This window comes from Pelecanus crispus, chromosome W (genome assembly GCF_030463565.1).
Source record: "Pelecanus crispus isolate bPelCri1 chromosome W, bPelCri1.pri, whole genome shotgun sequence".
Classification (NCBI taxonomy): Eukaryota; Metazoa; Chordata; class Aves; order Pelecaniformes; family Pelecanidae; genus Pelecanus; species Pelecanus crispus.
This window is the reverse complement of record NC_134675.1, coordinates 11,971,403-11,987,697: the sequence shown is the minus strand read 5'-3', so window position 1 is coordinate 11,987,697 and position 16,295 is coordinate 11,971,403. Positions and strand designations below refer to the sequence as shown.

Here is a 16,295-nt window from a genome sequence, read left to right as displayed (position 1 = left end):
CTAATTCACCCTGCCCGCCTTCCCCAGGAGCAGCACACATCTTTGGAAGATAAGCTTAAGTCAGAGGGTGCACATGGGTGAAAGGAAAGGCCCAAGTCCTTGCTTTGGTAGCCTGGAGGGCAGAGCTCTAGGCAGCCACTGGCTCGGTGCTTTGCAGGGAGCACAGCCTCCTTTCCTGAAAACACTTTACTTTTGTTTGCTTTGTTGTTTGTTTTTTGGGTTTGGCTTTTTTTACACTCCTTTGTGTTTATGTTTGTCACTATTTGGTGAAAATGTTCCTGTTGTGGCAAAAGGTGATTTTGGCTGCATGCTTCCCAGACATAATGAGTGCTCCAAAGCCATGCTGATGGGAGAAGGCATAGCCAGAGGAGCAGATGCTGGTCTGACACAGGCATCTCTTGGGTGAGGGTGGAGGTGGCCACTTTTTGGCTTCTTTGATCTTGAGCAGGACCTGAAATCAGAAAATAAGATGGAAAAAGTGGGAAATACATCATTATTCACAGGCACAGTAGAAGAGGAGCAAAGAAAGAAACAGAAGCAGGGGTCCAAAGCCAAAAATGATTGACAAAACAGGAGGATGGCAGGAGGGGTTGCAGAGCAGGAACTGAACTTGCAGCACAGAGTGGCAGCCTGGTAAAAGGAAAAGCAAATCTTATTCTAAAAGACATTAATGGGAGTGTCATCTGTAAGACATGGGAGGGGATTATTTCAGTGTATTGTTCCTCACAGCTCTGTGATGCCTCAGTTGGGGTATTACTGCAGCTCTTCTAGGCTCTTCAGTCAAATAACCCAAAATGTGAAAGCCATCTCAACAATAGTCAAAAGTCCAGAAAACAAGATCTATAAGGAAATGTTGAAAAATTGGCTTACTTAATCTAGAAAACAGACTACTAAAGGGGATCTCCAATATGTAAAAGCTTTTTATGATGAGAATGGTGATCAATAGATTCTCATATTCCTTGGCAGAAGGGAATGAAATAATGCATTTTATTTGCAGGTAGTGGGGGCTCTGCTCCCATGTGGCCACCAAGATCATCTGTGGACAGGCATCTTTTCAGAAAGGGGCTGTCAAAGGCAGGACACCAGTACAGAGTGCCATGCTTGGCAGAATTCCCAACCGCCAAACCCCTGTCCTTCCTGCTTGGGACAATGGCAGCTGTAGGTACTTGTCCTCTCTAAGATTCAGGTCTGTATTTAAGTTCCTCTCATACTGCCAGCTGAGGATCTCTGTACAGCAGGAAACAAACACACTCCTCTCCTGTGACAATTCAATTCCCAGAGGAGGTAGAAAAGTAAAGTGATTTTGCACTATAGAGAGATGCTCAACCCAGGCACTGGGGCTGGGATTCTGGGCCACAGGTATGTCAGACTTCTGCTCAGCTGAAGGGTAAACCCAGCCCATTTTTACATATCTGAATTGCCTCTGTGTGCTGAGGACCTTCCTTCCTAGCAGTCTTCTCTAGCACCCACCTACCCCCTCTGCAAGGGCTGAGAATTCCCCTTCACTCATTCTCCAACAGTCCTGGAGCACCTGGGAAGGTTCACAGACATCCCAAGGATGATCAAGGCAGTTACTGGGGAGCACTGAGGTGCACACCCTTGGGACTTTGCTCAGAGACACTCCTGTCTCACAGCAAAATGCAGGAAGAGGAAGGAAGCACCAGGTGGCAGCAGCATTTAGCAGATACTCTTGTTTGAAAGGCAGCCAGGAGCTGTGTTTATGCTGATCTTGTTGAGGGGTGCATTGGCTGTAATGAGCTGTGTGCTCTCTGCCCCCTCTATCTCTCCCAGCCTCTCCTTGCCCTAATGGCCTCATCTTCATATTCCCGGGGATGGGAGGGCAGCTGGTTTCAGAGGGGGCATATAACCATTGGCTACAAACAAAGTAAATTCTGAAGTCAAAAAATCCCCAAACACATATGCCTGGGTGGAAGGTGAAGGGCTGCGGTCTGCCAGGCTAAAAACTATATGGCAGCAGGGTGGGAGGACTGAAACATGCCACTCCTTTGCCACTGAGCCACAGCACTTAAACCCTGCACCTAAAAATAGCACAGCTTCCTCGCTCTAGTGCAATCTAATCCACATCTAAATAATCTCAGCCTTAGTCCCAGCTGCAGATGGTTTGAACTGTGCCAAAACCCAAATTCAATCCTCCTTCTCAAGGGACTAGGAGACAGATGGATGGCAGCACTTGCACCTACAGGGACATACACTCTGAGCAATGCCAGGCCCCTGCAATATGGCTCCACAGTAAGCTTAGGTGGTAGTAAGCAGGGTTTCTGATTTACTAAGGTATCTCCTTACTTTATTGCTGGGAGCTGGCTTTAACTGACCCTTCAGGAATCAAAAGCCAACTACAGGCAGCACACAGAGGGTGATGCTGAAGAAGATTGCTAGCCACACATTTGGTTGGCTGAGGGTGTTTTGAGCTGTACCTAAAAAAAAAGCATGATTAAAACCATAACAGCAGGACCTCTCACCATGATTCACTTGAACCTTTCACCCTCTGTGATTCCAAAGCACTTGACAAACAGACCAAAATATAAAGTAGACATTGTCTCCAACAGTGAAATCAACTTGCTGTAGAGAGGACAGTGATACCAATATCACTGTCTGAGACAAGCAAATAAAAACACAATGTCCAGACTCAACTGCAGTAACAACTCAGGGAGACAAGGATGTCAGAATGAATGCCTTATCTCTTTACAAAGAGTCAAATAGCTACAAAAGATTGATATAAATGCTCAAGAGACCTTCTTCAGTAGCAGTCCAGACCTCACCTTTTGCCAGGACTCTAGTGCAAAAGGAGGAACACTATTTTCTTACTTTCCAGCATCATTTCCTGAAGTATAGGGAGTACTGACGCTGCCCAGCAGACGATAGGATCATAGCCCTTTAAGAGAGGAGCATGCATTGCTCTGGGTGTCTGCATGGAAAGTGTGGCCTAATGGGTATATTTGGCAGAGCAGCTGCTGTGTGCTGGCATGATGCTGCCACTTTCTTTGAAACCAAAGTGCTCACTTCTGGCTCCTCCAAAACTGAGGGAATGTAAGATAGAACAAACAGTCTGCAAAACCCTCATTACAGGGTTTAATGATGCTGCTGTCAGCAGTAAAGTTGCTAAATGTTTTCTTTTCAGTTGGCCAAATTCTGCTGTAATACAACTCCACTGAAATTAAACAAATTGTCTAAATCCAGACTAGAAACTTAAAAATTGTTTCTGACTGAGACCTTATTAAGCAGCACTCAGCATTATGGCTAATTTGACCTACATAGTACCAACAGATCAGCAGATAGCAATATTCCTGGCAAGTGAGTTACCACCTGTCTTTAGAAACTGAACAGACACTCTGTCTTCTCTCACTCAGCACTTTTGATACTAAAAGCCATCTTACAGGGGATATGACCATCTGCTTGGAAAATACGTTGCAATAACTGACCTGCATCTCAGATATTTCTAAAATGGCCAAGCACCTTGGTAGTGCAGTGAAGACAGGCAGAACAAGTCTTGGCTTAACAATTCATCCAGAAATAAAGGCACTGATTAATACACCAACCTGAGACTTGAAACAAAAAGCGTTGGGATTTCAGAAGTAGAGTCTCATAACAATGCTGTATCAATATTGGCTATGGATGCACAGAGCTATTAAAAACATCTGAATTACTCTGGTAAGCTTCCATCTTCCTCCTGATCAAAGTCTCAGGAGACCGACTCATTTTTATGTTATCCTTCACTTTTTGCATGCATTCAGAAGTCTCTTATATAGAATAACTCCAAAGACATGGTCATCACTGACATTTTGTTCTTGGGCATTTGCCATTTAACCTGGCTGAAGGCTCACCACAGTCACATAGCGTTTTTCTCATGTCTAACTGGATGTTGTACTTCTACGCTTTCCTATACCAACTGTCACAACCCGAATTGGAGTGTCCAGAGAGGATCATAGGGGTTCTGCGATTCCCTTGGGCTAAATTAAGGTGAAACAACACCAAACGACAAATTAAACCCTTTATTAACAGCAAACACTAGCCTGAACTTGGAAAGCACCACGATATGCAGGGGATAAGGGGGACCCTCCCGTTGAGTCACAAGGTTCAGAACAGACCCCCTTGCTTTCTAAACTCTTTTCCTTAAAGGAGTCTAGGTGCAGCTAGGTCTAATCCTAGACTTGGTCAACAGTTTATGTTAATAAGGAGGCAACCCGAACCAGGAAAACACCACAATAAGCAACGTGGGTTCTAATCCCAATACTTATAAAAAGAAAGGAAAAGGAAGAAAGAGGAGAGAGAGACATATCACCACCCTTGGATCCCGCGATGTTGATGATAAACACGGCAGTCCTCCAGCGGTGAGCGCACTGCTCCCGGAGCACAGGGCCTCCGACAGCAGCAGGTGGGGGAGGCCGGTCCGGTCCGGGACAGGGGCAGCAGCCTAGGGTCCGCTGATGGTGGGGGTACGTCTCATAGCTCCTCGAAGTTGTGTCTTTTATAGGCCAGTCCCCGCCTCTAGTATCGCCCTCCTTGAGGCTTATTCCAGAATGTTCTCCCTCTTCTGCGCAGGCACCACTGGAGGGGGGGGTGGTGGTCACGAGGGGTCTTTCAGGTGGTCATGAGCCCCTTTCTCAAATGAACTCTGCATGACCTTTGGCTATCAGAGGGCGGAACTGCGAGTCCTCCTACCGGCTTCCCGGCTCCGTGCCAACTCTGCACCAATCGGCTTCTCACCTGTGGTGCTATGCAGACCCCAATTTATCACTATGGAGACCTTAACTTGTCTCTTTGCAGACCTTAACTTGCCTCACCACAATGTTTGAGGCATTAACTCTTTCAGTCCCGGACACCAACATGTTTACTTATTTACAAAAGAACACGCATCCTTCTGCACACAAAATGCTCCTAGATATCTGTAAGAATTGGACACCTGGAAACAGAATATAAAAGAGCAGCAGAAAGCATTTCAGCCAGCTCAGTAAGATTATTTAAAGGATCGTTCCTGTGGCTGTGTGAATGTGCATCCTTATGCAAGGAATTGAACATGGCACATGTTCACCTGGATGGATGGAATTTAAAATAAGCATTCCCAGCAGCCCTCAGAAATACCCTGGCATTTCTTGTAGAAAAGGCAATCAATATATTCTGTTTCTGTAGAAAAATCAATCAATATATTCTATATATTGCCTCTATAGATGCATTTTGAGTGCAATCCAGATTTGTCCTAGGGCTTACCAACAAATGGAAAAGAGGCTGTTGTCATGCTTATGTCCCCACCCCAAGCTGTGATCTAGCATTGAAAGTTAGGAGAAGGAGCCTACACGATCTCAGACAGCAGAAACTATTATCTATGGAAGCATAGCATGACTCGTTTGATCTTGGTATCCTGTCTCCAGTACTGGCCACTGGTGAATGCTTGAGAAGAGGGCAACAATAGGGCAAATGTAGTAATGCTTGCCTTGAATGATTTCCCAGCATCCTGTGATCTGTGGCTTGGTATTTCTTGGGACTTGAATGAATAACGGTCTTGGGGGCAGGGGTACAAAGCAGAGGACAAGATCTGTAGCTGTGTTCAGCACAGATCTGCTAAATAATTAAGGCACTGACAACAGTCCTTCTCTACTCCCAGCCTTAACTGTTTTGTCTGCTATGACTGTAAACTTCCCAAGGCAAAGACTCTGCATTCCTGTGACCCTGATCTTTCATAAGATACAAATCTGTTGTTCTGTTGAACTGAGGAGAGTAATCTGGTGTCAAGAGACTTTTTTTTTTTTGCAGGAATGCAAGATGCAGCAGCAAACACAATGCTATCAGGAATCCAAGTGGCCCTCCAGATGCTGCCTTCATAAAACAATAACTAATTTCTAAAATCATTACCTGGAATGCCTTACCTGTATGGACACCACAATCAGTAAGCAGGTCTGGGCCATCAGTGCAAAGGACTGATAGCCAGCAATGGCTTTCCCATCACTTCTCATTGTATTGTACATGGCCCCATAGAGGATGAAGAAGAGAATGAGGGAACAGTAGATCCCTTGCAACATGCATTTGACAAACACTATTTTGTTAAAATAGAGATTTTGCTGGCCAGGCACATATAGCTGAGGAAACAGCATGCTCCAACAATCATCCACATCCTAAAAGCAGAGAGGAGATGGTCAGATTTGCTGGCACCTACCCAACCAACCACGCAAGACCACTTGGGGTTACCATGTCCCTGTGACATGCATTTTCATGAGAAAATGCTTAGCAAACAATTCACTCAGTTGTGCTGACTAGCGTGCCACATCCCAAGGTCACCTAGACATTTTCTGTGTTGAATTTCATGAGAAACCTGACAAGAGCTGCAAAAAAAAAATGAAGGTACATTTCATCTTAAGTGGACTGCATGGCCTGCCCTCCTGAGAGTTGCCTGGAAGCTAAGGGATAGAAAATATCTCCACTGGGTCCACACAGGCAAGGCTGTCTGACTTGGATCCCTTAAGTGTCCACAGCTGAACACTGTGAACCACTGCAGAGTAGCAAGTTCCTACTTATTTAACTTGAAAAGGCATATAGGAGCAGCTTTATTGCTCCTATGTCTTGCTGAACAATAATAGCATATGAGGTAGAAATGCGTATGTGAAATTACTGCAGGAAGATGTCCACTTGAAAGGCTGAACCTGGAAAACCTGGATTCAGAGATCTAGCTTATTCATTGTTTTGTGTGGTCATTAAAAGTCACTTGTCAGGCTTCAGGAACAGAGCTAATAAGATGTGACTACTTCAGGGGAGTGTTGCGATGGTAGCTTTTACTGTAGTCAACAGCGTAACCCAAAAGTCTCATCACACACTGAAACCCACTGGCCAAATCAGGATAATACACAAATTATTTTGGGGGCTATCACAATAGCTAGCCAAAGAGTCAGCTGTGTTTGCTTCATGGAACCAGCTCAAAGCACCCAGAGATAAAACCCCTATAAAAAAAAAAAATCCAAGGATTGATAGAAACAGTACCTGATCAAAGAGGCTCATTCTTAGCACTGGGAGAGAGGTATATACCAAATTATAAAGTGTAATGAACCACTCATCATAGACAGTCTAAAGAGAAAAAAACAGCATGAAGTTAGCAAAAGGCTGCCTTTTCCATCTCTTCAAAAGTATATACAATTAAATGCTGGAACATCTTGGTTCGAGATGCTACTGAGACCAAAAGTATAAGGTGACTCAAGCTCAGCAGCCCTAAACTGGTCATTACCATAAACTGGGGGAATACACGGGGGAAGGATCACTTTATGCTAGTCCTGTGTGCTAAGCATCCACTGCTGGCCATAGTCAGAGCAGGATACCGCCCCGGAGCCCCGCGGAGCGGCTGGCGCAGCGGCAACCGCCAGGTGGGAGCAGTGCTCCGCGAGGGGCAGCGATCAGGCAGGGGCTCAAGGCAACCGCCCTGCCTTGCACGGTTGCACGCTCAGCCCCAGGGCTAACATTTGCACGCTATCTGCGCTTCCCCAGTGCTGGGTTGAGTTGGAGCCAGGTTTGTCTTAAACTAACACCAGATCTTTCGCTGCGGGAGATTTGCTCCTCTTGCAAGCTGCTGAAGCACACGGGCATCCTGGGGTTAAACTGATTGCTTTAAATGTGCTAAGGCAGCAAGTATAGGTCTTACACAGATCTTCGCCAAACTGATCAGGCCTCTGTGTAGTCTGTATCCTTGCTTGATGGTTGTAGTCAGTTTGAACATTTTCAAAAAAACCCATGAGGTACCTATGTACTTCATAATGCACCTTAATGTCTTCAGGCATCTGTCTTCTACCAGCAGTACAATGAAGGAAGCAATATCTGCTTTATACTCATACAGCTGAAGACCACAGACCTGTGTGCCTTTCCGTGGCTTAGTTTATTTCCTTTTAAAATGTTTCCAGATACTTGACTTGAAAATGCTAGACATGACCATGAGAAAACAGAAGCTGGACCTACCTGTGCTGAGAAGCCAGAGAAGAAGCCATACCAGAAATGTACTAATGCGAAGGCAAAATTCTTATAGAAGAAATATTTGAGGAACTTGCACATGCAAATTTGGACCACTGGCCGCGGACTAAGAGCAGGCGCTGCAGGTAACGGAACTGTGCAAAGGAGAATTCACTTGACAAGACCGCCTGCATCCCCTCCTGGCCACTGATACCAACCCTGATGTGGGGAGCTGCAACAAGAAGGTTATTGATCGTGTGTCCTGGTTTCGGCTGGAATAGAGTTAGTTTTCTTCCTAGTAGCAGGCATAGTGCTGTGTTTTGGATTTAGTAGAAGAATGTTGATAACACACTGATGTTTTAGTTGTTGCTAAGTACTGCTTATGCTAGTCAAGGACTTTTCAGCTTCCCATGCTCTGCCAGGTGCACAAGAAACTGGGAGGGGGCACAGCCAGAATAGTTGATCCAAACTGACCAAAGGGCTATTCCATACCATATGACGTCATGCTCAGTATATAAACTGGGGGGGGTGGCCGGGGAGCAGCGATCGCTGCTCGGGAACTGTCTGGGTATCGGTCGGTGGGTGGTGAGCAATTGCATTGTGCATCACTTGCTTTGTATATTATTATTATTATTATTATATTATTATTATCATTACTATTTTACTTTATTTCAATTATTAAACTGTTCTTATCTCAACCCAGGAGTGTTTCTCACTCTTACTCCTCTGATTCTCTCCCCCATCCCATCGAGGTACGGGGAGTGAGGGAGCAGCTGCATGGTGCTTAGTTGCTGACTGGGGCTAAACCAAGACAGTCCTTTTTGGTGCCCAACATGGGGCAAGAAGGGTTTGAGACAATAACAGATTAACCAGAGTGTGTTAAGGAATCTGTTAACAGTTGCTGGTCACAATATTAGTTCATCTGATGTGCACCATGCTCCTTTTTTTGCTGTACATGTTAAAGCTTGTTGTTGGTTTGTGCAGTGTGCTATACTCTGCAGTGATTAACAATATTTTGCTTGGGAGGTTCCTTATCAAAACACTGACCTTGAGCATTGCTTGGTATCTGGGTTTCATACACAATTCATTACTGTACTTCGGGTACCACCTCATGGAGAGACTGCACTTGGTGGGTGATGCGAAAGGATGGGGAAGTCCAATGTGTACCTCAAGGGAATTTGATTTGGGGTGAAAATAGCCAATGAACTGAATTGTATGATGTTAATTGCTCTATAATGCTGTATATTATCTCTTAACTGTATGTTAATATAATAATATAGTATAATGTTAATATAATACTATAGTATGTTAATGTTAAGTATATAATACTGTATGTTATGGTTGCTATATGCCACATCAGTAGTATTACAGTAAGAATTGCCCAGCTTAATGAAAATGAACTTTGATGAAACCGTATTGGAACGAGAACTGGCTTCAGCATGCAACAATCCAACACCGCACACCACCTCTCCTGCTCTGAGAGACTGTGATAAGAGATGGAACCGCAAGTCATGGACTAAATGAACTCAATAGACATTTTGGAGGGATGGCCCATAGACAAAGGGAATGATATCGGTGTGTATATAGCAAGACAGGGAAAGTGGTGGTGATTAATTAGAATGCATTGGAAAGGGGAGGGCCTGTGCATGACGTAGATGGTATAGAATAAGGGGTGGATACTGTCCTGGTTTTGGCTGGGATAGAGTTAATTTTCTTCCTAGTAGCTGGCATAGTGCTGTGTTTTGGATTTAGGATGAGAAGAATGCTGCTAACACACTGATGTTTTAGTTGTTGCTAAGTACTGCTTATGCTAGTCAAGGACTTTTCAGCTTCCCATGCTCTGCCAGGTGCACAAGAAGCTGGGAGGGGGCACAGCCGGGATAGTTGATCAAAACTGACCAACGGGCTATTCCAGACTGTCTTCCCCAGCATATTTTTTATGTGCACTACAGGGACTTTATCCCCCTCTACAGTACGTAAAAGTTTTGATTGGGGAGGACCTGCTCAAATGGCAGATCCCCTGGTGTTGACTAACCAGGTGGCTTTTGCTAAATGTGTATCCCAATGTCTGAATGTCCCACCACCCATTGCTCTCAGGGTAGTCTTTAACAGTCCATTGTATCGTTCGATTTTCCCAGAGGGTGGTGCATGATAAGGGATGTGATATACCCACTCAATGCCATGCTCTTTGGCCCAGGTGTCTATGAGGTTGTTTCGGAAATGAGTCCCGTTGTCTGACTCAATTCTTTCTGGGGTGCCATGTCGCCACAGGCCTTGCTTTTCAAGGCCCAGGATGGTGTTCCGGGCGGTGGCATGGGGCACAGGATATGTTTCCGGCCATCCGGTGGTTGCTTCCACCATGGTGAGCACATAGCGCTTGCCTTGGCAGGTTTGTGGGAGTGTGATATAATCGATCTGCCAGGCCTCCCCATATTTATATTTCAGCCATTGCCCACCATACCAGAGGGGCTTTCTTGGCTTGCTTGATTGCAGCGCATGTTTCACATTCATGAATAACCTGTGCAGTACTGTCCATAGTTAAGTCCACCCCTCGATCACGAGCCCATCTATATGTTGCATCCCTTCCTTCATGGCCTGAGGTATCATGGGCCCACAGAGCTATAAATAATTCACCCAGATGTTGCCAGTCCAGATCTACCTGAGCCCCTTCAATCTTAGCTGCCTGATCCACCTGCTGGTTGTTTTGATGTTCTTCAGTGGCCTGACCCTTGGGTATGTGAGCATCTACGTGACGTACTTTTACAACCAGGTTCTCTACCTGGGCAGCAATATCTTGCCACAATGCAGCAGCCCAGACGGGTTTGCCTCTGTGCTGCCAGTTGCTTTGCTTCCATTGCTGAAACCACCCCCATAGGGCATTTGCCACCATCCATGAGTCAGTATAGAGATAAAGGACTGGCCACTTTTCTCGTTCAGCAATATCTAAAGCCAGATGGATAGCTTTCACCTCTGCAAACTGACTCGACTCCCCTTCTCCTTCAGCAGTTTCTGCAACTTGTCGTCTAGGACGCCATACAGCAGCTTTCCACCTCCGATGCTTACCCACAAGACGACGGGACCCATCAGTGAACAGGGCATATTGCTTCTCATTTTCTGGCAATTGACTATACAGTGGGGCCTCTTCAGCACGTGTCACCTCCTCCTCTGGTGATATTCTAAAGTTTTTGCCTTCTGGCCAGTCCATGATCACTTCCAAGATTCCTGGGCGATTGGGGTTTCCTATTCGAGCCCGTTGTGTGATTAGTGCAACCCACTTACTCCACGTAGCATCAGTTGCATGATGTGTAGACGGAACCCTCCCTTTGAGCATCCAGCCCAGCACCAGTACTCGGGGGGCCAGCAGGAGCTTTGCTTCAGTACCAACCACTTCCAAAGCAGCTCAAACCCTTTCATATGCTGCCAATATCTCTTTCTCAGTTAGAGGATAGCGGGCTTCGGATCCTCTGTATCCCCGACTCCAAAACCCTAGGGGTCGACCTCGAGTCTCCCCTGGTGCTTTCTGCCAGAGGCTCCAGGTAGGGCCATTCTCCCCGGCTGCGGTGTAGAGCACATTTTTAATATCCTGCCCTGCCCGGACTGGCTACTGCATGAACTATCTCCCGTTTAATTTGTTCAAAGGCTTGTTGTTGCTCAGGGCCCCATTTGAAATCGTTCTTCTTCCGGGTCACTTAATAGAGAGGGCTTACGATCTGGCTGTAATTTGGAATATGCATTCTCCAAAAACCCACAATGCCTAAGAAAGCTTGTGTTTCCTTTTTGCTAGCTGGTGGGGACATAGCTGTTATTTTGTTGATCACATCCATTGGGATCTCAGGACGTCCATCTTGCCATTTTATTCCTAAAAACTGGATCTCCTGTGCAGGTCCCTTGACCTTACTCTGTTTTATGGCAAAACCAGCCTTCAGAAGGAATTGGACTGTTTTCTTTCCCTTCTCAAAAACTTCTTCTGCTGTATTGCCCCACACAATGATGTCATCAATATACTGCAGATGTTCTGGAGCCTCACCCTGTTCCAGTGCTGTCTGGATCATTCCATGGCAAAAGGTGGGGCTGTGCTTCCACCCCTGGGGCAGTCAGTTCCAGGTGTACTGAACACCCTTCCAAGGGAAAGCAAACTGGGGCCTGCACTCTGCTGCCAAAGGGATGGAGAAAAACACATTAGCGATGTCACTTGTGGCATACCACTTGGCTGCCTTTGACTCCAGTTCATATTGAAGTTGTAGCATATCTGGCACAGTAGCACTCAGTGGCGGTGTAACTTCATTCAGGCCACGATAGTCCACTGTCAGTCTCCACTCCCCATTAGACTTTCGCACTGGCCATATGGGACTGTTAAAGGGTGAGCGAGTCTTGCTGATCACTCCTTGGCTCTCCAGGCGACGGATCAGGTTATGGATGGGAATCAGGGAGTCTCGGTTGGTGCGATATTGCCGCCTGTGCACTGTTGTGGTAGCGATCGGCACCTGTTGTTCTTCGACCCTCAGCAACCCCACAACAGAAGGGTCCTCTGAGAGACCGGGCAAGGTGGACAGCTGTTTAATTTCCTCCATCTCCAAGGCAGCTATACCAAAAGCCCACAGGTACCCTTTTGGGTCCTTGAAATACCCTCTCCTGAGGTAGTCTATGCCAAGGATGCACGAAGAATCTGGGCCAGTCACAATGGGGTGCTTCTTCCACTCATTCCCGGTTACGCTCACTTCGGCCTCCAATCCAGTGAGCTGTTGGGATCCCCCTGTCACTCCAGAAATACAGAGGGGCTCTGCCCCTCTATAGTTTGATGGCATTAGGGTACACTGTGCACCGGTGTCCACTAGAGCCTTCTAATCCTGTGGGTCTGATGTGCCAGGCCATCGAATCCCCACAGTCCAGTAAACCCGATTGTCCCTTTCCTCCACCTGGCTGGAGGCAGGGCCCCTCTAACACTGGTCACAGTATTCCCTGTTCACTTCCTGTAAATGTGAATCAAAAGTCCCTTGATTAAGATCGGAAGTAAAATTAGCCCCCTTACTCTGTCTGGGGAACTGCTCTTCGGAAGCTGGAGCTGCAATTTTCCTGGGAGAACCGCCTTTTGTAGCAGTTTTTCCTTGCAACTCATGTATCTATGCCTCTAGGGTCAAGGTAGATTTTCCATCCTACTTCCTCATGTCCTCTCCGTGATCACGCAGGTAAAACCACAGGGTGCCCCGTGGTGTGTATCCTCTATATCCTCTCTCTTGAGCATAATGACGTTGACTCCTAATGGCAGAGGTACTGGTCCGTACAGGTGGGGAGTAGGACAGATCCTTTCTTAGTTTTTGGAACTCTTGGCCTATTTTCTCAGACAGTTTTTCCACAGCTGAGACACATGCCCATAGGCAGGAAGAGATACTTTCTTCGTATTCCTGGAGTCGGCCAGCCACTTCATCCACTGTTGGTGCCTCGTCATCTTTCTAGGCCAGTATTGCCAATGAGTTGGCATTCGATGCTGGTGCGCTCCGTACCACCTTCCGCCACATGGGTTGTGTGCACCTGACTTCATCTGGATCTTTGGGTAACTGCTCATCATTCAGGTCACTGTAAATCACCTCCAGCATGCCTAATTCCCTCACGTACTGGATACCTTTCTATACTGTGATCCATTTGCTTGGGCGGTATAAAACGTCCTCCTTGAAGGGATACCTTTCCTTCACGCTTGACAGAAGTCGCCTCCAGAGGCTGAGGGTTTTTGCCCCTTTTCCAATTGCTTTGTCAATGCCCCCTTCCCTAGAAAGGGATCCCAGCTGCTTGGCTTCCTTACCCTCTAAATCCAGGCTACTGGCCCCGTTATCCCAGCATCTGAGCAGCCAGGTGATGATATGCTCGCACACATGGGGTAGATCTCTGGATGATATTCTTAAACTGCTTACTAACCTTCACCAGAACTGAAACAATATTCCCAAGAAGTATCAATAAAATTGATAGAAGTATCAATAGAATTGATCTCCTTTTATGACCTGGTGACCCGCCTGGTAGATGATGGAAAGGCTGTGGATGTCATTTACCTGGACTTCATTAAAGCCTTTGACACAGTCTCCCATAGCATTCTCCTTGGGAAGCTGGCAGCTCATGGCTTGGACGGGCGTACTCTTTGCTGGGTAAAAAACTGGTTGGGTGGCCAAGCCCAGAGAGTAGTGGTGAATGGAGTTAAGTCCAGTTGGCAGCCAGTCATGAGCGGTGTTCCCCAGGGCTCTGTTTTGGGGCCAGCCTTGTTTAATATCTTTATCGATGATCTGGATGAGGGGACTGAGTGCACCCTCAGTAAGTTTGCAGATGACACCAACTTGGGTGGGAGTGTCGATCTGCTGGAGGGTAGGATGGCCCTGCAGAGGGACCTGGACAGGCTGGACCGATGGGCCGCGGCCAACTGTATGAGCTGTAACGAGGCCAGTTGCCGGGTCCTGCACTTCAGTCACAACAACCCCATGCAACGCTACAGGCTTGGGGAAGAGTGGCTGGAAAGCTGCCTGGCTGAAAAGGACCTGAGGGTGTTGGTAGACAGACAGCTGAACATGAGCCAGCAGTGTGCCCAGGTGGCCAAGAAGGCCAACAGCATCCTGGCTTGTATCAGGAATAGTGTGGCCAGCAGGAGCAGGGAGGTGATTGTTCCCCTGTACTCGGCGCTGGTGAGGCCACACCTGGAATACTGTGTCCAGTTTTGGGCCCCTCAATACAAGAAAGACATTGAGGTGCTGGAGCATGTTCATAGAATCATAGAATCATAGAATCATAGAATCATAGAATCATAGAATCATAGAATCATAGAATCACAGAATCGTTTAGGTTGGAAAAGACCTTTAAGATCATCCAGTCCAACCATTAACCTACACTACCAAGTCCACACTAAACCAATCAAGGGTAGACTAGACTAAACCATGTCCCAGAGTGCCACATCTACCCGTTTTTTGAACACTTCCAGGGATGGTGACTCCACCATCTCTCTGGGCAGCCTGTTCCAATGCTTGACTACCCTTTCCGTGAAGAAATTTCTCCTAATTTCCAGCCTAAACCTCCCCTGGCGCAGCTTGAGCCCATTTCCTCTCGTCCTATCGCTATCTACTTGGGAAAAGAGACCAACACCCACCTCACTACTACCTCCTTTCAGGTAGTTGTAGAGAGCTATAAGGTCTCCCCTCAGCCTCCGCTTCTCTAGGCTAAACAACCCCAGTTCCCTCAGCCGCTCCTCATAAGGCCTGTGCTCTAGACCCTTCACCAGCTTTGTTGCCCTTCTCTGCCTTCACATGGTTTAGTCTAGTCTACCCTTAATTGTTTTAGTGGTGGACATGGTAATGTTAGGTTAATGGTTGGACTGGATGATCTTAATGGTTTTTTCCAACCTAAATGATTCTATGATAATATGAAGTATCTTAACTGCCCAGGGATGTTCAAGATACTGAAAAGTTATTGTAATGAGGGAGGAAATATGATAGAAGAAGATAGCGAAGGTGCCATTCTGTATTTCCTCCACAACAAGCTTCTCAGAGGAAGAAGTATAATTGCTAACTCTCTCCATGAGGTAGTACCCGAAGTACAGTAGTGACTTGTGTATGAAACCCAAATACCAAAGAATGCTGAAGGTCAGGGTTTTGATAAGGAGCCTCCCAAGCAAAAGATCATGAATCACTGCACAGCATAGCACACTGCACAAACCAACACCAAGCTTTAACATGTACTGCAAAAAAAAGAACATGGTGCAGATCAGATGAACTAATATCATGACCGGCAACTGTTAACAGACTCCTTAATACACTCTGCTTAATCTGTTATTATCTCAAACCCTTCGAGCCCCACGTTGGGTACCAAAAAGGACTGTCGTGGTTTAGCCCCAGCCAGCAACTAAGCACCACGCAGCCGCTCACTCACTCCCCCTATCCCGATGGGATGGGGGACAGAATCAGAGGATTAAGAGTGAGAAACACTCCTGGGTTGAGATAAGAACAGTTTAATAACTGAAATGAAGTAAAAGAGTAATGATAATAATAACAATATAATAATGATAATAATAATAATATACAATGCAAGTGATGCACAGTGCAGTTGCTCACCACCTGCCGACCGATACCCAGACAGTTCCCGAGCAGCGATCGCTTCTCCTCGGCCACCCCTCCCCCCAGTTTATTCACTGAGCATGACGTCATATGGTATGGAATAGCCCTTTGGTCAGTTTGGATCAACTATTCTGGCTGTGCCCCCTCCCAGTTTCTTGTGCACCTGGCAGAGCATGGGAAGCTGAAAAGTCCTTGACTAGCATAAGCAGTACTTAGCAACAACTAAAACATCAGTGTGTTATCAACATTCTTCTCCTACTAAATCCAAAA

The 16,295-nt window shown here is 46.4% G+C and overlaps 1 protein-coding gene across 1 annotated transcript in view; it reads right to left on the bottom strand.

Annotated features, from left to right (window-relative positions):
• Positions 1-259: 259 nt before the first annotated feature.
• Positions 260-16,295, bottom strand: part of LOC142596429 (phospholipid-transporting ATPase FetA-like) — a 123,332-nt gene continuing 107,296 nt past the window's right edge. Inside the window, 5 exon segments of the mRNA XM_075725528.1 lie at positions 260-451; positions 5,883-6,128; positions 6,988-7,071; positions 7,951-8,048; positions 8,051-8,173. Coding sequence (XP_075581643.1) covers positions 260-451; positions 5,883-6,128; positions 6,988-7,071; positions 7,951-8,048; positions 8,051-8,173 — 743 coding nt within the window.